Source organism: Natator depressus, chromosome 7, assembly GCF_965152275.1.
Source record: "Natator depressus isolate rNatDep1 chromosome 7, rNatDep2.hap1, whole genome shotgun sequence".
In the NCBI taxonomy this organism is placed as follows: domain Eukaryota; kingdom Metazoa; phylum Chordata; order Testudines; family Cheloniidae; genus Natator; species Natator depressus.
In genome coordinates, this window is record NC_134240.1 from 124,078,320 (window position 1) to 124,098,511 (window position 20,192).

At 51.9% G+C, this 20,192-nt stretch overlaps 1 protein-coding gene across 2 annotated transcripts in view; it reads right to left on the reverse strand.

Moving 5' to 3' along the window:
- The window catches only part of ENTPD1 (ectonucleoside triphosphate diphosphohydrolase 1), a 104,566-nt gene that overhangs the window by 14,850 nt on the left and 69,524 nt on the right, over positions 1–20,192 (reverse strand). For both annotated transcript variants that reach the window (XM_074959573.1, XM_074959571.1), the window contains exons 2-3: positions 14,915–15,048; positions 13,228–13,345 (exon numbers count right to left, since the gene is read on the reverse strand). In XM_074959573.1, coding sequence (XP_074815674.1) covers positions 13,228–13,345; positions 14,915–14,956 — 160 coding nt within the window. In that variant the 5' untranslated portion in view covers positions 14,957–15,048. The remainder of the gene's footprint in view (positions 1–13,227; positions 13,346–14,914; positions 15,049–20,192) is intronic.

Below are 20,192 nucleotides of genomic sequence, written 5' to 3' on the forward strand. Positions count from 1 at the left end.
GTATTGGAATGGACATGATCAACACATCTCAAAGAACAACAGTTCCGAGAAGGTGAGTAACCATTTTTAATTCTTCGAGTGCTTGCTCATGTCCATTCCAATCAGGTGACTCCCAAGCTCTCCCCCGGAGGTGGGGTCGGAGTTCAGGAATTGCTGACTGGAGCACCGCTCTGCCGAATGCCACATCATCTCTGGAATGCTGGTGAGTGGTAAACGTATGCACTGATGACCAGGTTGCCGCTCTGCAGATCTTCTGAATGGGGCTCTGGGCCAGGAAAGTCGCTGACGAGGCTTGTGCCCTTGTGGAGTGTGCCATAACAGCTGGGGCCGGAACTTTAGCCAGCTCATAGCATGTGTGGACTCCCTCGCACACTGACCGAGGGTCGAGCCACCATTGGAGGGACTCAAGTATTTGCACTGGCACAGCGACCACTGAATCCAGGCTGTTGTGCCCTGGGTGGTAGACGAATGCAAGCCATGCTTGTAGGGGTCTGAGCCTCAGTCTGGCATGTCAGACCATGTAAGTGCAGGCTGCCAACTGGCCGAGGAGACTCAGGCATCCCCTTGCTGTAGTAGTCTGGTACTGCCTGAGGTTTTGAATAATGTATGTTATAGCTTGGAACCGGGTCTCTGGCAGCAGTGCCTTGCCTGTACCAAGTCCAGCATCGCCCCGACGAATTCTATTCTTTGGGTCGGTGATAAGGTTGACTTGTTCACGTTAAGGAGGAGTCCCAGTCTCTTGAAAGTGAATCTGACTAATCGGACTTGAGGCTCTACCTGCTCCCTGGAGTGCCCGTATTAACCAGTCATCGAGGTAAGGATATACCTGCACCTGCCTCCTGAGGAGGAAGGTTGCTAAGATTGACATACACTTGGTGAACACTCGGGGAGCCGTTGATAGACCGAATGGGAGGACCATGAACTGATAATGTTTGTGGTTGACCATCTGTGCACAGGCCGAATAGCTATATGAAAGTACGCGTCTTTCATGTCAAGGGTAGCATACCAGTCTCTCGGATCCAGGGACAGGATGATCGTGCTCAGGGAGACCATGCAGAACTTCAACTTCACCATGAACTGGTTGAGTCCTTGAAGGTCTAAAATAGGTCTGAGACCCCCGTTTGCCTTGGGGATTAGGAAATAACAGGAGTAGAATCCCCTACCCCTTAGCTCCCGAGGAACCTTCTCCACTGCCCCAATTGTACCTCCTGGATAAGGAGTTGCTCGTGAGAGGGGTCCCTGAAGAAGGATGGGGAAGGTGGGTGGCAGGGAGGGGAGGAGCAGAATTGGAGAGAATATCTCACCTCTACTGTGCGAAGGACCCAGCGGTCCGATGTTATTTGGGACCAAGCACAGTAGAAATGGGATAGATGATTCATAAAACAAGAGGAATGATCCAATGCAGGTGTGGCGTCCTTGTGCACTCATTGTAGAATGCTAGGGCACGCCTGATGTCCAGGGAATGGAACATGTGCTCTCTGTTACTGGCATGAGGCTTAGGGAAGAACACAGGTAGAAATATGTCCTGGTTCACATGAAACTGGGAGACTACCTTTGGCAGAAATGCAGGGTGAGGGCGTAGCTGCATCTTGTCTTTATAAAAGACCAAACAGGGGGACTCGGAAGTCAGCGCTCTGAGCTCAGATACCCTTCTGGCTGAGGTTATGGCTACCAGAAAGGCCACCTTCCAGGAAAGGTAGGACAGAAGGCAGGTCACCATGGGTTTGAGGGGCCCCATGAGCATGAACAGGACCACGTTGAGGTCCCACTGGGGAACGGGCTGTCGTATCTGGGGATAAAGTCTGTCCAAGCCCTTGAGAAACCGGCCCACCATGGAATTGCCAAAGACTGACCTACCAGCTGCCCCCGGGTGGAAGGCCGAAATGGCAGCAAGGTGTACCCTGAGAGATGATATTGCCAACCCCTGCTGCTTGAAGTATAACAGTTAGTCCAAAACAAGGGGAATTGGCGCTCGTTGCAGTTCGGTGCCCCTCTGCAGAGACCAGATGGAAAAACGCTTCCACTTTGCCAAGTATGTGGCATGAGTGGAGGATTTCCTGCTTGCCAGCAGGACCTCCCTCACTGGGTCCAAACACTGACGCTCAATCGGGTTCTGCCATGGAGTTTCCATGCCATAAGGTGGAGGGACTCCAGGTTGGGGTGTTGCAGATGGCCGTGGTCCTGTGTGATGAGGGTCGGGCACACAGGAAGTGCTACTGGTCTGTCCACTGAGAGGAGAGGTTCAACAGCATGGTGAACCAGTGCCGGCGGGGCCACGCTGGGGCTACGAGGATCAAGGAAGCCCCGTCCTGGCAAGTCTTGAGGCGGACTCTGTGTATGAGAGGGAAGGGCGGGAACGCGTACAGCAGGTGACTTGTCCATGAAAGGTGAAAGGCATCTGCGATGGAACCTGGGCTGTGGTTCAGGAAAGAGCAGAACGGCTGGCACTTCCTGTTGCTTTGCGTCGCGAACAGGTCTATGTGGGGAGAGCCCCACCTCTGGAAAATCAAGTGCGCAATGTCCAGCCGGAGGGACCATTCATGACCATGGAACGAGCGGCTAAGGCAATCGGCTAGCTCGTTTTGCGCTCCTGGAAGATGCAACGCCTGTAGGTGTATTGAGTGGGCGATGCAAAAATCCCACAGCTTGAGGGCTTCCTGACACAGGGGAGAGGAGCGAGCACCACCCTGTTTGTTTATCTAGAACATCGCTGCAGTGTTGTCTATCTGCACTGACATACTTGTGCCCTGCAGGCAGGCCTGGAACGCTTGGCATGCCAGACGAACCACCCTCAACTCCCTTACATTGATCTGCAGCGATAATTCTGCGTGGGACCATAGGCCTTGGGTTCTGGTATTGCCCAGGTGCACTCCCCAACCGAGTGCCGAGGCGTCCGTGACTAGCGATAGTGTAGGCTGGAGTTTGCCAAAGGGTACTCCTGCACAGACCACTCGTGGCTGCAGCCACCAGTGGAGAGACTCAAGAATGCGAGGGGGGAGGGTCACTATCGTGTCCAGTGGGTCCCTGCCTGGGCTGTGCACCCGCGACAACCATGCCTGGAGGGGCCGAAGGCATAACCTAGTGTGCTGGACAAACATATGTGCAGGCTGCCATATGTCCCAACAGTTTCATGCAATTTCTGGCCGTGGTTGTGGGGAATCGGAGAAGGTTTTTGATAATGATCATGAGTGCTTGGAAGCCCTGGCTTGCGTGGAGTCCAAGAGAGCCCCTATGAATTCTATTCTCTGCGTCAGGGCTAGTGTGGATTTGGGCACATTCAGTACGAGGCCCAGCCTGTGGAATGTGGCCCAGGCCAGAGACACATGCTCTGCAGCCTGTGCTTGCGACTTGGCCTTGATGAGCCAGTCGTCCGGGTACGGGAACACTTGCACCTGATGTTTATGGAGGAAGGCTGCCACGACCGCCATACACTTGGTGCATACCCGGCGGGCCGCTGAGAGCCGAAATGGGAGCACCCTGAACTGGTAGTGCTGGCCGCTGACCATGAAGTGAAGAAAACGTCTGTGGGCCGGGATAATGGATATATGGAAGTATGCATCTTTCAAGTCGAGGGCGGCGTACCAGTCCCCTGGATCCAGGGAAGGAATGACGCCAGTCAGAGAGATCATGTGAAACTTCACTTTCCTTATGAATGTGTTGAGGTCTCGCAGATCTAGGATAGGCCAGAGCCCACCCTTGGCCTTGGGGATGAGGAAATAGAGGAGTAGAACCCCTTGCCCCTGAATTCCTGAGGAACCTCTCTTTTGCCTCTAAAGCAAGGAGTGATTGCACCTCCTGAAAAAGGAACTGTTTGTGAGAAGGATCCCTGAAGAGGGACAGGGAAGGAGGGTGGGAGGGAACAGAATTGGATAGAATATCCCACCCCTACCGTGCTGAGGACCCAGCGATATGATGTGATCTGGGACCAAGCACGGTGGAAGCAGGAGAGTCGATTCACAAAGGTGGGGGTAACAATCCAAGTTCAATACTGATGCTCCATCCTCCGGTGCATCTTCAAAGGTTTGGCTTCGGGCCCGGGAGATGTTTGGCCGAACCCTGGCCTTGGCCTGAGAAGGACTGTGGCGGGCGCCTCCTGTTATTTCTGCCCCATCTCCTGGACGAGTCTCACCTAGGAGGCCCAGAGTAGAAGCGGGACGGGGGCTGAGGCTTAAAAGGCTCTTTGAGGTGCAGGGGTGTGCATCCCCAAAGACTTCGAAGTCGACCATGAGTCCTTAAGACTGTGCAGGCGAGAGTCCATATTTTGGGTGAACAGGCCTGCACAGTCAAAGGGGAGGCCCTGAATCGTGTTCTGGACCTCAGGTGGTATGCCCGACACCTGCAGCCACGCACTGCGCCTTATTGTAATGGTGGTGGCCATAGTTCGAGCTGCTGAGTCCGCCACGTCTAACGCAGCCTGGAGGGAGGTTCTCAAGACCACCCTGCCCTCCTCGAGGAGCGCATTAAACTCCTTGCGCAAGTCAGCCAGGAGCAACTCCTGGAACTTTGCCAATGAGCTCCAAGAGTTGAAAGCCTAGCAGCTGAGTACCGCTTGTTGGTTGGCCACTCGAAGCCGAAGCCCCCAAGTTGAATAGACCGTTTAGCCGAAAAGGTCCAGCTTCTTAGAGTCTCATGACTTAGGCGAGGGACCTGGATGCCCTTGCCGCACCTTATGATTTGCCACATTGACCACCAGAGTCCCTGCTTGGGGGTGGGTGAAAAGGTGTTCGTACCCATTCTGCAGCACAAAATAGTGTCTCTCCACCCCTTTAGTGGTGGGTGGTATAGAGGCCGGAGTCTGCCAGAGCACCTTAGTGGTGTCTGGTTCGTTCTTATTAAGGCCAAGGCCACCCTAGATGGGCCCTCCAGAGCAAGGACGTCAACCATTGGGTCCGACTCCTCTGTGACCTCCTCTGCCTGGAGATTCAGGTTTAGGGCCACCCTTCTAAGAAGGTCCTGGTGTCCCCTGGTGTCCATCGCCGGAAGGGTGGTGGTGGTGCTCGTCTCGTCCGGCAAGGAGGAGGCTCATGGGACAGGGTCTTGCTGCCCTTCTGTCTCTTTGGTGGCTGGGTCAGGTACCTCAGAACACCCCTGACTGGAGGTGTCTCCAATATAACTGATGGGTGCTGGTTCAAGCGCTGCACCTGAATGAGACAGCCCAGAGTCCCTGTCTCGTGTGGGGTCCTAAGGAGACCTGGGGGGTGTGGCGAGCCAGCAACTTTGTTGGGGGGTGGGGGAACAGGGGGCAGATGTCACCGATGCTGGCCTGGAGCCCTGACCCTGAGCCTGGTGGTAGGCCCAAGGAGTCCAAAAGGGCCATTGTACTGGGCCCTGCCACTGGGGCGGCCAGGTGACCACCGGTGCCAATGAGTCCACCGGTCTGCGGTGCCGAGACCAGTGCCAGGAGCGGTACTGGCTGCGTCTAGAGACAGAAGACTCAGTGCCTGACTCGGACGAGTAGTCTGTGCCCGACCATGGGGGAGCGGAGCTGGACGGTGCCAGGGAATGGTACCGGGGTGATGGTGAGTAGCGCTGTAAAATCATGGGCTGGAGTCATATGCAGCACCGGGATAGATGCTGCAGCTGGTGCCGTCGTTGCTGCCACTGACAGTGGCTAAGCTTGCGGTGCCGGAGCCCGCACCTGCGGGGCCAGGGACTGCGCCGTCATGGCAATGAGGTCCCATGCTGCCTCGTAGTTATCCAGCATGGAGGGGAGGTCGAGCTCTTCCTCCAAATCCTCCCAAATCGGGGAGTCCACCAGCACTGGACTCGACAGGCCTCCAGTTGGGACAGAGTCAACAGTGCCAGGCCTTAAGGTCCAGACCGTGGGTTGCCCGCTGGAGGATGCACCCTGCTAGAATCCCCTCGTGGCTTCTTGATGGGGGAATGACCCCTGTCCACCTTCTTTTTCTTATGTGGCACTGAAGGTGGACGATAAGGTGGATAGAAAGCTGGCTAGATTGTCGGGCTCAACGGGTAGTGATCAATGGCTCCATGTCTAGTTGGCAGCCGGTGTCAAGCGGAGTGCCCCAAGGGGCAGCCCTCTGTGGAGAAAGAGGTGGTTAGGGACTATTTAGAAAAGCTGGACGTGCACAAGTCCATGGGGCCGGACGAGTTGCATCCGAGAGTGCTAAAGGAGTTGGCAGATGTGATTGCAGAGCCATTGGCCATTATCTTTGAAAACTCGTGGCGAACGGGGGAAGTCCCAGATGACTGGAAAAAGGCTAATGTAGTGCCAATCTTTAAAAAAGGGAAGAAGGAGGATCCTGGGAACTACAGGCCAGTCAGCCTCACCTCAGTCCCCGGAAAAATCATGGAGCAGGTCCTCAAGGAATCAATCCTGAAGCACTTACACGAGAGTAAAGTGATCAGGAACAGTCAGCATGGATTCACCAAGGGAAGGTCATGCCTGACTAATCTAATCGCCTTCTATGATGAGATTACTGATTCTGTGGATGAAGGGAAAGCAGTGGATGTATTGTTTCTTGACTTTAGCAAAGCTTTTGACACGGTCTCCCACAGTATTCTTGTCAGCAAGTTAAAGAAGTATGGGCTGGATGAATGCACTATAAGGTGGGTAGAAAGTTGGCTAGATTGTCGGGCTCAACGGGTAGTGATCAATGGCTCCATGTCTAGTTGGCAGCCGGTGTCAAGTGGAGTGCCCCAGGTCCTGGGGCCAGTTTTGTTCAATATCTTCATTAATGATCTGTAGGATGGTGTGGATTGCACCCTCAGCAAGTTTGCAGATGACACTAAACTGGGAGGAGAGGTAGATACGCTGGAGGGTAGGGATAGGATACAGAGGGACCTAGACAAATTAGAGGATTGGGCCAAAAGAAATCTGATGAGGTTCAACAAGGACAAGTGCAGAGTCCTGCACTTAGGACGGAAGAATCCCATGCACCGCTACAGACTAGGGACCGAATGGCTTGACAGCAGTTCTGCAGAAAAGGACCTAGGGGTTACAGTGGACGAGAAGCTGGATATGAGTCAACAGTGTGCTGTTGTTGCCAAGAAGGCCAATGGCATTTTGGGATGCATAAGTAGGGGCATTGCCTGCAGATCGAGGGACGTGATCATTTCCCTCTATTAGACATTGGTGAGGCCTCATCTGGAGTACTGTGTCCAGTTTTGGGCCCCACACTACAAGAAGGATGTGAAAAAATTGGAAAACGTCCAGCGGAGGGCAACAAAAATGATTAGGGGACTGGAACACATGACTTATGAGGAGAGGCTGAGGGAACTGGGGATGTTTAGTCTGCGGAAGAGAAGAATGAGGGGGGATTTGATAGCTGCTTTCAACTACCTGAAAGGGGGTTCCAAAGAGGATGGCTCTAGACTGTGCTCAGTGGTGGCAGATGACAGAACAAGGAGTAATGGTCTCAAGTTGCAGTGGGGGAGGTTTAGGTTGCATATTAGGAAAAACTTTTTCACTAGGAGGGTGGTGAAACACTGGAATGCGTTACCTAGGGAGGTGGTGGAATCTCCTTCCTTGGAATTTTTTAAGGTCAGGCTTGACAAAGCCCTGGCTGGGACGATTTAGCTGGAGATTGGTCCTGCTTTGAGCAGGGGGTTGGACTAGATGACCTTCTGGGGTCCCTTCCAACCCTGATATTCTATGATTCTAAGACTGTAAGCGGTGCTGCCTGGTAGCACTGGCCTTACGAGCTGGGGAGCGGCGCCAGTGCTCCTTGGAGGAGTCCTTGCTCGGTGCCAGGACATCCCGCACTGAGGCCGAGGCGCTGCGCACTGATGATGCGAGTGCCGTTTCCATTGCCGTCTGGGGGTGGAGGGCCGACACCATCAGGAGGAGCTTTAAATGATAGTCCTGCTCTCTCTTAGTCCTGGGTCTAAAGCTCCTGCAAATTGGGCACTTATCTGTCTGATGGCCCTCTCCTAAGCACCTGAGACAGGCAGCGTGTGGATGGCCTGTGGGCATAAGTTTCGCACACCTCTTGCATGCCTTAAACCCCTTTAACTGAGGCATGCCCTGGTGCCTGGGTAAACTAGTGTGGGTGAGAAGCCCCTCGAAGTAAGCCCAGCTCCTACAAACTACTATATAACTAACTAATAACTATTTACAACTAAGAAAAGGGAATCGCTCGGTAGGCACTTGCAAATGCAAGAGACTGAGCTGCTCCAATAACCGTCACTGGTGGTAAGAAGGAACTGAGCAGGTGGTGGGTTGGCAGGGACCTATATACACCTATTGGAGTGCACATGAGCAATCACTCGAAGAAGATTAAACCTGTGCCCTCGAAGAGCAGATCCTGAAGAGTCTGCTGCACTTTGGGGGTAAGTCCAGACGCCTGCAGCCATGAACCCCTTCTCATAGCTAACCCCAATGAGAGGGTGCAGGCAGCAGAGTCCGCTGCAACAAGGGAGGCTTGAAGAGAGGTTCGTGCCACCCCCTTCCCTTCATCAATAATGGCCTCAAATTCAGCCCTGGAGTCTGATGGAATTAGCTCCTTGAACTTCAACATGGAGGTCCACAAGTTGAAGTTGTATCTGCTGAGGATAGCTTGTTGTTTAGCTATCCTCAGCTGCAGGCCCCCCGTTGAGTAGAAGGTCCACCAAAAAAGGTCTAATCTTTTAGACTCCTTGGATTTGGGATAGGTCTTTGCCGGCCCTGTCTCTCCGCGGTCACTACTAGGGAGCAGGGCTGTGGGTGCGAGAACAAGTACTCATATCCCTTGGATGGGACAAAGTACTTGTGCTCCACGCACCTCACCGTAGGGGAAAATCGATGCCAGGGTCTGCCACAGCATTTTGTATTGTTCTGTATAGTTTTAATTAGGAGGTACCCCCCGGCGTCAGGATATCGACCATGGGGTCCTCTGGTTCGATAACCTCCTCCACCTGCAATCCCATGTTGCGGGCGATTCTGCGCTAGAGGTCCTGGTGCGCATGATGGTCTATCGAGGGAGGTTATGAGGTCGAAGTCCCTGCAACCGCCTTGTCTGGGGACGAGGATGAGGAAGCTAGAGGCGGTACCGGGTGCTCCTGACCATCCAGCTCTCTAGCGTCCTCCTCGTCAGTGCCTGTGGGTTCTGCACGGACTGTTGTCACGGCAGCGGTAGTCTGGCCAGCCATCAGGGCTGCAGTTGTGGTTGCGTCAACGGTGCCCTGGACAGGCTGCAGGCCCTGTGCTGGTGTCAATTCCAATCTTTATACTGAGGTGCTCGGGCCTCGGAGGCTACTGACTGAGTGCCCCTGGAGAATGAGCCCTGGGCCTAGGGATAAGCCCAGGGATTCCAAAGAGGCCATTGAGGCTGTAGCTGCCAATGTGGAGGCCATGCCGCTGCTGCCTCACTTCTGCACCAATGCGACCTGTGCCTGCTGCAGCGTGAATAAAATGAGTCAGATGCACAAGTCAGATGACACTGATCCAGACTGTGATGACCATGGTGGCCCCAAGTGGTACTGAGCTGGGGACCGGTGCCGATGTTCCTGTGCCAGGGATTGGTGCCGAGAGGCTGCTGACGGGGACCAATGCTGCTCCGCTGGTGCCGAGAGTCCGCTGATGGGGACTGGTGCTGAGAGGCCGCTGATGGGGACCGAGCTTGGGAACCATGCACGGGGTCCCGAGCTGGGGAACGGTGCCTCGGGAATGGTGAACCCGAACGGTGCCGGGGTGAACAGTGCAGAGCTGAGGAAGGTGATCGCCGCATCATGGCCGGCTTGCTCCTAGATGGTGCCAGGCACGGCAATACCGGGGGCTTTGTCCCTGATAACCAGAGGTTGAGGGGCCATCATTTCTATCACGTCCCTGGTGGCTTCGAAAGTGTCTGGGATGGAGGGGGACTGCAACTCCTCCACCTGGCACTGTCTGTCCGTGGAGTCTACGGCGCCAACTCCTGGTCCTTGGGTGCTGAGTGCTCCTTTGTGGGATGCACTGCTGTTGCACCTGGCACTGCCTTTGGCACTTGGGAACAACCCCTGTCCGTCTTCGTGTGATGCTTGTGCAGCACCAGTGAGTGCGCCGCTTGCGGTGCCAGGGAGCAGGCGCTGAGGGTCTCTTGAATCAGAGTCTTTCCTCGGTACCGTGTCGCGCACTGAGGCCGGGGCGCTCCACACTGATGTCCTTGGGGCCGGATCCCGGCACTCTGTGGCAGGCTGTGGACGGAGAGCATTGTTTCAGATGGAAATCCCTCTCTTTCTTCATTCAAGGGCGGAAAGACTTGCAGATTTTGCACCTGTCTGTTTGGTGCTCTTCCCCCAGACACTTCAGGCACGCGTCGTTGGGGGGCGGGGGGGTCACCCGTTGGCATGGGCTTACCGTAGGACCCGCAAGGTTTAAACCCTTGGCCCCGAGGCATGCCCTGGAGCCGAGTGGAGGTAAGGGATAGGGGTTGACTCCGCACCCTAACCCAAACTACTATATACACTAAACCAAACTAACTACTAACTGAAATCTAGACTAGAAACTACAGGCTAAAGAAGAAAACTAAGGGAAGCACTTGCAAGGCAAGCGAATGCAGTTCCAATGGCCGTCACGGACAGTAAGAAGGAACTGAAGGGGGGTCGGGTCAGCAGGGTCATATATTGAGCGCCATGAAGGTGCCACTCCAGGGGGCTCCACGGCCAACCCAACGGGAGCTGCTAAGGGAAAACTTTCCGACGACCGTGCTTGCGGTGTGTGCACACCTGGTTGGAATCGAGCGATCACTCAAAGAAGAACAGATCTTTACGTACATCTGAAACTGATGACATTCTTTAAATCTCTTAGTGGAAACAACCTGCAAGACCCTCAATATTGGCTAATTGCTCAGGTCAAAAGGGTAACACTATATTCCCAGGAGTGACCACAAATGCTCCCCTCCCCTTGTACAGGCAGGTCCAAGAACACCTGACACACCTTATAACAGCCTGTAGGCTCCTCTGGCATAACTAGTCACAGTGAAATACCGACACCTCACCTCTTGTCTGATCCAGCACAGACACCATCTTTCACCAGCTACCACGTTGGTATTTATACACCCCATTAATGACATTTACAATTTCTTAAAACCAATAAATTTGAAATAGCAATTTAAAAAACCCAACAAAAAACACTGCATCCTAGATTCTAGCAGATGGAACATCCTCTGCTCCCATCAGGGAAATGCCTGGACTTGCCCTTTGCAGGCTCAGGTTCTTTGCACTATCAGAAAAGAATATTCAAGAATAAAGGGCCCACCATTCCACATACCCTGATACCTGCTCCTGAATGCACTTCTAGCTTGACTGCTTCAACTGATCTCACCTACTACTGGTACTCTCATGTCTAATGAAGTATTGCTCACCAGTGTTTTCCAGCCAGGCAGGCTCTGATCCCTTTTTATGAGATAAGTCACCTGTCAGCTTATTGCCTAGGAGAAGGATGCAGGGTGTCTCTTGCTACCTTTACTTAAATCAGAACCATCCTTTGTTCTTTTTCATGAACACGTCACCCTCTGCTGATTGTTTTTCCTGTGACTGCCCTTTCTTGTCGACTTTGCAATCTTTTAATCAGCATCTGGCTCCATATGCATATGTTGTGAGACACAATGACCAGACAGGAGGTAAATGTCTGCTATCTCCTGCTTCAAAGGAATCTGTTTAAGGCCTGTCATCTCATGGTTACCTGTCTTAACTCCAAGGGTATGAGAACATAATTTCCAGTATAGATACATAACTCTTTAATTATTATCCGCATATGCATTTCAAAGAGATTATGACAACCAGGGGTTCTGGTTCTTGACAGAGACCTTACATGCCACCCTTTTGTGACCTTAATATGCATCTGCCCAGGGGATTCCTGTAAAACCCTATGCACCCCCTGTGCCCTATGCCAGCTGGCACCAAGAACAAGGGCTGGATTTAGGGGCAGGTGACCCAGGAGAGCGCCTGGGATGTCAGGCGTGAGGGACGCCAGACTTGGGGGGCTGTTTTTGTTGTTAGCGACAAAAGGGAAAATAGAATGTTTGAAGTAAAATGTTTCAGGTATTCTATATGTGGATTCATTTTTCACTAACTTCCTAGAGTGTTCTGGACCTTTGTAGAAACTCATGGAACATTCCAGACTTTCTGAGAACTACATTTTCTTCGAACCTCCTAGAATGTTGTCAGCCATGCCCTTGTGGATATCTAAGGGGTGGGGCATCGCCAGTCAGAGAGATATAAGAACGAACTGAAGTGAAGTGAGAACCCAGCTGTGACACTGTGAACCTTGTTTTATTGTTAACTGTAAAAAATAAGGTATTCAAAAGTTTAACAAATGTGGGGGTGCAGAGGGGGGAGAAGACACTTCTCACCTGGAGTGCATTTGGTCTAGGGCCAGCCCTGCCAAGAGCTTCCTGGATCACACAAAGGCCCATTTACATGATGATTTTAAGAAAGTATTGCCAACCTGAATATGATCCTGGTGCCTGGGTCTATGTGGTTATTTAATAGCTCGTTTGGCCATTCTTATGTTTAAGAACTAGTCCAGGAATACAGACTACAGATACGCCAGCTGCCCTGATGAACAGGAGTTATGTTTATATGCAGATAATGTGGTACTTCTCTTATAGAGCATATCAGACTCTTCAACTATATGGAGAATAGGGTAGATGTGATCAGAGATGCACTGTGTATTGATCAGTCCTGGATGTACTTGACACAGTAGTTCTGGTCAGTAAAACTGGGTGACTCCTCAGCAGCCTGCTGGGATTTCTTGTGGAATCCCCAGAGGTCACTTCTGCAGCAGAGATTTTTTTCTACAGCATTGCGATTCGATTGAGGATATTTTATCTGTTTTGCAAGGTCATAGAAAGCTCTGGCAAGTAGGTGTCTAACAGGATGGTGATGTTTGCACCTCCCCGTTAGCAGGTGCTGACTCTGCTGCAAAAGTTAGTTGAATTCTGCTCACTCACTGCAGCTGATGGCATTTTACCCCACCAGGCTACGAGGGAAATGGAAATGGATCTCTGGTAGACAGGATCTAGAGTGGGGATGGAGCAGTCCTGAGGGCAGAATCTAGGAGCAGCCCACACTGAGATGGTAAGAGCTTAGCTTTGTGTTATTTTACTGTTGATTTCTGTATTAACAAAACCAAACAGGAGAGGCAGGTTGGCCTCTACACAGGCGAGGAGTGATTTAGGGCAGGTTGGAAGCTGTACCAGTTGACAAGCATTACATTATTTTCACCATCCCCTCCTCCTCCTGGACTATCTGTTCATCACCCCATTGCACCTCCTGTTCCCCCCTTCCTCCTCCCTGGTGGCTTACCTTCTACTTTACACACTTCCACCTGGTGCACCACCCCAGTGTCATTCTCCTTCTCCGCTGGCCACTCATACACATACAAGTTAGTGTGAGACGAACCAGCATCCAGCACAATCCCATACTGTGGATAAAACAAACCAGTTATCTCTGGATCAATGCACGGGACACTGTGAATAGTAGTCAGTGGGGCCAGACAGTGGGACAAGAGCACTCTTCACTTACTGGGACCACTAGTAAGTGTAGCTACAGCAGAGGTGGTGCTAGCCTATTGGGGGCCCTAAGCAGGAACATTCCCCACCCCCCATACTAAAACAGGCAAGTTCTTATAATAAAAAGTGAATAGGGGACCCCCCCTTGAGCTGCTCAGAGCCCTAAGCAATTGCTTTGTCTGCTTATGCTTAGCAGCAGGATTGTCAGTCAGCTTGCGTGTGTGTTTTTTCAGCGTGCTGTCCAGCTCCGCACAGACAGCTGGTTAGCAGACCTCGAGTACAGCCCACTCATTCAGGAGACTTTCATGTTACTCATAAAGAAAGACCACAGGCACGGTTCAGTGACACAGGCACTTGGCCAGGTTTATTGCAAAGACAGTTGTAGCGCCCTGTCTCGGTGGTTACCAGTACACTAACATGAGTGCCCTATGGCAAGGAACAGTTCAGTCAGCAACAGGAATTTCTGCTGTCCCCTTGGCCAAACAAAGAATGAAGGCAAAGTACCCCAACACTTATAGGCTATGACAAACAAGAATATACCACCTTATATGTGTTTCATGACATTTGTTTGTTACCTCCGCTTGTTCCTGATATCTTGGACAAAACCTCCCTATTCATTATTCTGTCAAATCATCTTATCTTGTACTAGATGGGGCTGGCGCTAGATTTATGTAACTATCTAGTGCCTTGTACACTAGCGACAACTTTGCCAAGGGCGTGTACTGGGCAGTGAACTTGTGAGCATCTGCTTTAATCCATGGCCTGACTTTGGTTCACAGTCTCTGGTTCAGGACTCAGATCTTGCCCCAGGCCTTTTCTATGACAGCCAGCTCTGAGCTGCATGCCCAGAGCATCCGTAGAGACACTGCTGGTATTGGGTGTCCCCAGGATCAGGGCAGATCACTGGCCTTCCCGGAAGTCCTGGCCTGTAAAGTTTCCACCAAAGGGAGCATAGGCGCCGACTCCAGGGGTGCTCCAAGGCTGGAGCACCCATGGAAAAAAATTAGCAGCCAACTCCCCACCGGAGCCTCCCGTCCATCTGCGGCCCCACCAATCAACTCGTCCCCCGCCCTCCCAGCGCCTCCTGCCTCCTCCGATCGGCTGTTCTGCTGCGTGCAGGAGGTGCTGGGGGGAGGGGGCAGAACTGGGTGGGAAGAGGTGGGACGGGAGGTTGAGCACCCTGGGGGCCCGGAGGAAGCCAGTACCTGTGAAAGGGAGTATGAACTTGGAAGCTACCGTGCCACAAATGGAACTGACCGGTGGGTTAGTGCAGATTCACCTATGAAGACCACCAGAAATGGGCTTGTTTTTACAGGGAAATTGGGAAGAGAAAAAGCTTGAGGTTCAGGGAGAGGACAAAGGGAATTAGCAAGACCCAAAAGATGTGGTGGGTGAAACACATGAAAATTCAGGGGTGTCTCGGAGCTACCCTTGCCCCACACAGTTATACTGTTTCTCTTGTAATGACCCCTTCACAATACCTTAATATTCTTTGGGAGTGGCTTGTTCTGACTCACTGCCATCGCGACTAAGGCAATCACAGCCAAAGCAAAGAGGAACCCCAGGATGAGCAGGGCCTTTCTAGGCCAGGATGTCCTCGGTTTGGTACCTGTGACTGGCAAAGAAGAGTGAATGTTAGGAACCATGCCAAGCACTCAGATCAGCAGCCGCAGCTATTGCAGGTGATGGGACAGTCAGCACTGTTCCTTCTCACGGCCACAGCACAAGATGTCTGACTGGCCTGCCCAGGGAGAGGCCATGGCAGGGTCTAGCGTGTACAGTCGAGAATGTGACTGCAAGGCCACATCACCCAAAAGTGGATTATAACAAAATGCAGGGGCAGCAGCAGCATGCCCAGGCAGCACCTTCAAACCTGTTCTTCACAACATAAATTAGGTGCACGTTTGTGTTAATGTAACACTATGCACCAAGACGGGCAATACAGAAAGCTGTGGTTCGCATGGCAACCACTACTTGGGCTCACTGTGAGCTGTATATGCAGCCTTCCTGTCACTGTACAGAGTGAGGGTCTCAACACCCCCCACCCCCCAGTGCAGCCTCTTCTGAAGGATGAAATCATTTGTGGAGGAAGGTGACTAGAACTGGGATGGTGCGAGGGAGGGAAGGTGACTGGCGCATTACCCCTGTCACATTACCCCTCACCCCAACCCATGCCAGCTCCAGTCACTTCCCGCCCCCATCATCACCTTCCCCCCATCCCCGCCCCACCCCGGCTCCAGTCACCTGCCCCCCCCCCCGCCCCATCCCGGCTCCACTCACCTTCCCCCTGCGCCATCCCCCATCCCGGCTCCACTCACCTTCCCCCTGCGCCATCCCCCATCATCACCTTCCCCCTTCCCCACCCCCCATCCCGGCTCAACTCACCTTCCCCCACATCATCACCTTCCCCCTGCTCCACCCCCCATCCCAGATCCAGTCACCTTCCCGCCCCCCCATCCCAGCTCCAATCCCCCATTGTCACCTTCCCCCCTCACCTCATCCAAGCTCCAGTCACCTTCCATCATCACCTTCCCTCCCACCCTCCTGGCTTCAGTCACTCTCCCATCCACCCCATCCCATCTCCAGTCACCATCCCCCTCCCCCAGGCTGGATCCAGTCATTCCCTCCCCCAACTCCATCCTGCTTCCAGTCATCTTCCTCCCCTCCCCTTCCCTTCCCTCCATCCCATTCCCATGGCTGTATCCAGTCATCTTCCTATATCCCATTCCATCCCACCTTGTCTCCTTTGTAGGCGGACACTGAACAATATTAAATCAAAGTGAGCTCCTTTCTGCAGCTTCACCTGGCCCTGTCTCTTCCTGCCCCCACCAGCCCCTTCTCCTCTCCCAGCCCTTTCTCCCCCTTGGAGTACCTCACTGAGGAGCATCCTGGCTCTGCCACCAGACCCCAGTCAAGTTGGTCCTGCTGGTGGCTTGTGACGCTCTCCCAGACGCGGCTATAGGTTCCGAGCAGCCCTCCTCTTTTGGGTGCAGCAGCCACTGTGGAGGTAGAGGCTGCTGGGCTTCCCCTCAGTAGCTGCTTCTCCATTGTAGGGAAACACCTCACTGCCACAGCTAGGAACAGCTGCACAGGAGAAGCCAGGATGCTCATGTGAGCAGCAAGTGCTCTGCTGACCCAGTCTGAGCTGCCCTGGGGCACCGTATTCAGTTAAATTCTTGAATACCGTGTGGCGCCCTGCAAACACCACTCAGTCCTGTAGCAGTATGGGGCAGTGCTGCACCCACTGCTGCCCACGTAACTGAGGCACTGGGGCTTTCCCCAGAGCGTACAGCAGATTTGGGAACCCTAAGGATACAGGTCGGTGTAAACTCATGACCCATGTCCACTCAGCAACCCCACACTGCCGGAGATCTGCTCTTTCACCCTGCACTGCCAGCATAAGTGAAACTTCGTCATACCTGGTCACAGCCTGTACATCATTGCTCCCTCCCCGACCCAACGTTGGAATCCACCCCATCTGGGCAGGCATCAAGCACTCCACCCCAGAGACTGGCGCCAAGCCCAGATGTGAATCATAGAATCTTAGAATTTCAGGGTTGGAAGGGACCTCAGGAGGTCATCTAGTCCAGCCCCCTGCTCAAAGCAGGACCAATCCCCAACTAAATCATCCCAGCCAGGGCTTTGTCAAGCCTGACCTTAAAAACCTCTAAGGAAGGAGATTCCACCCCCTCCCTAAGTTACGCATTCCAGTGTTTCACCACCCTCCTAGTGAAAAAGTTTTTCCTAATATCCAACCTAAATCTCCCCCACTGCAACTTGAGACCATTATTCCTTGTTCTGTCATCAGCTACCACTGAGCACAGTCTAGAGCCATCCTCTTTGGAACCCCCTTTCAGGTAGTTGAAAGCAGCTATCAAATCCCCCCTCATTCTTCTCTTCCGCAGACTAAACATCCCCAGTTCCTTCAGCCTCTCCTCATAACTCATGTGTTCCAGTCCCCTAATCATTTTTGTTGCCCTCCGCTGGACGTTTTCCAATTTTTTCGCATCCTTCTTGTAGTGTGGGGCCCAAAACTGGACACAGTACTCCAGATGAGGCCTCACCAATGTCTAATAGAGGGGAATGATCATGTCCCTCGATCTGCAGGCAATGCCCCTACTTATGCATCCCAAAATGCCGTTAGCCTTCTTGGCAACAACGGCACACTGTTGACTCATATCCAGCTTCTCGTCCACTGTAACCCCTAGGTCCTTTTCTGCAGAACTGCTGCCGAGCCATTCGGTCCCTAGTCTGTAGGGGTGCATGGGATTCTTCCGTCCTAAGTGCAGGACTCTGCACTTGTCCTTGTTGAACCTCATCAGATTTCTTTTGGCCCAATCCTCTAATTTGTCTAGGTCCCTCTGTATCCTATCCCTACCCTCCAGCGTATCTACCTCTCCTCCTAGTTTAGTGTCATCTGCAAACTTGCTGAGGGTGCAATCCACGCCATCCTCCAGATCATTAATGAAAATATTGAACAAAACCGGTACCAGGACCGACCCTTGGGGCACTCCACTTGACACCAGCTGCCAACTACACATGGAGCCATTGATCACTACCCGTTGAGCCCAACAATCTAGCCAGCTTTCTATCCACCTTATAGTCCATTCATCCAGACCATATTTCTTTAACTTGGTGACAAGAATACTGTGGGAGACCGTGTCAAAAGCTTTGCAGGCATCCCTGCCTTTGCTTCTAATTTTGGTCTCTGTTTTTGCAGTGGCTCCTGCTGGCCCCGTTCAGCCGTTGCGTCAGGTCCCAGAACAAAAAAGAATAAAATGGCTTTTCTGGTTCCAAGTTAGTTATCAGCGAGAATGACGCTGACAAGGCTGATGAGTGATTCTCCACAAGGACCTCCCTGCACTCAGAGAAATGAGCCAGGGCAGAGATGTCACTGACACGGGAACTGGTCAGGGAAAATCAGGGGAGCACTCACAGCTACTTTCCCATTAAATACTGATGGAAAGACAAACAGGTCATGTTTGAAGCAAACCAGAAAACCAGCTGTGAACAAAGGCATCTTGCATGTGATACAGAAATAGTATTCTAGTGGCTCGGGAACAGTGTTCCCGCACTCTTGAGCGCTATTGTCCTCACAAAAACGAGGAGTCCTTGTGGCTTAGAGACTAACCAATTTATTTGGGCATAAGCTTTCGTGGGCAAAAACCCACTTCATCAGATGCATAGAGTGAAAAATACAGTAAGCAGTATATACATCATAGAACATGGAAAGATGGGAGTTGCCTTACCAAGTAGGGGGTCAGTGCTAACGAGGCCAATGCAATCAAGGTGGACGTCGCCCATTTCCAACAGTTGACAAGAAGGAGTGAATATCAAGAGAGGGAAAATTACTTTTTGCAGTGATTCATCCACTCCCAGTCTTTATTCAGGCCTAATTCGATGGTGTCCAGTTTGCAAATTAATTCCATTTCTGCAGTTTCTCGTTGAAGTCTGTTTTTGAAGTTTTTTTGTTGAAGAATTGCCCCTTTTAAGTCTGTTATTGAGTATCCGGGGAGACTGAAGTGCTCTCTTACTGGTTTTTGAATGTTACAATTCCTGATGTCTGATTTGTGTCCATTTATTCTTTTGCGTAGAGACTGTCCGGTTTGGCCAATGTACATGGCAGAGGGGCATTGCTGGCACATATCACATTGGTAGATGTGCAGGTGAACGAGCCCCTGATGGTGTGGCTGATGTGATTAGGTCCTATGATGGTGTCCCTTGAATAGATATGCAGACAGAGTTGGCAATGGGGTTTGTTGCAGGGATTGGTTCCTGGGTTAGTGTTTTTGTTGTGTGGTGTGTAGTTGCTGGAGAGTATTTGCTTCAGGTTGGGGGGCTGTCTGTAAGTGAAGACTGGCCTGTCTCCCAAGGTCTGTGAGAGCGAGGGATTGTCCTTCAGGATAGGTTGTAGATCCTTAATGATGTACTGGAGAGATTTTAGTTGGGGGCTGAAGGTGACAGCTAGTGGCATTCTGTTATTTTCTTTGTTGGGCCTGTCTTGTAGTAGGTGACTTCTGGGTACCCTTCTGTCTCTGCCAATCTGTTTCTTCACTTCACCAGGTGGGTATTGTAGTTTTAAGAACACTTGATAGACATCCTGTAGGCGTTTGACTCTGTCTGAGTGATTGGAGCAAATGCGGTTGTACCTTAGAGCTTGGCTGTAGACAATCGATTGTGTGATGTGATCTGGATGAAAGCTGGAGGCATGTAGGTAAGTGTAGCAGTCAGTAGGTTTCCGGTATAGGGTGGTGTTTATGTGACCATCGCTTATTTGTAGTGTAGCGTCCAGGAAGTGGATTTCTTGTGTGGACTGGTCCAGGCTGAGGTTGATGGTGGGGTGGAAATTGTTGAAATCATGGTGGAATTCCTCAAGGGCTTCTTTTCCATGGGTCCAGACGATGAAGATGTCATCAATGTAGTGCAAGTAGAGTAGGGGCATTAGGGGACAAGAGCTGAGGAAACGTTGTTCTAAGTCAGCCATAAAAATGTTGGCATACTGTGGGGCCATGTGGGTACCCATAGCAGTGTTGCTGACTTGAAGGTATAAACACAAACACCTATAGGTTAAAAGTGGCAATTCTTCAACAAAAAAACTTCAAAAACACACTTCAACGAGAAACTGCAGAACTGGAATTAATTTGCAAACTGGACACCATCAAATTAGGCCTGAATAAAGACTGGGAGTGGATGGGTCACTACAAAAAACAAATTTCCCTCTGTTGATATTCACACCTTCTTGTCAACTGTTGGGAATGG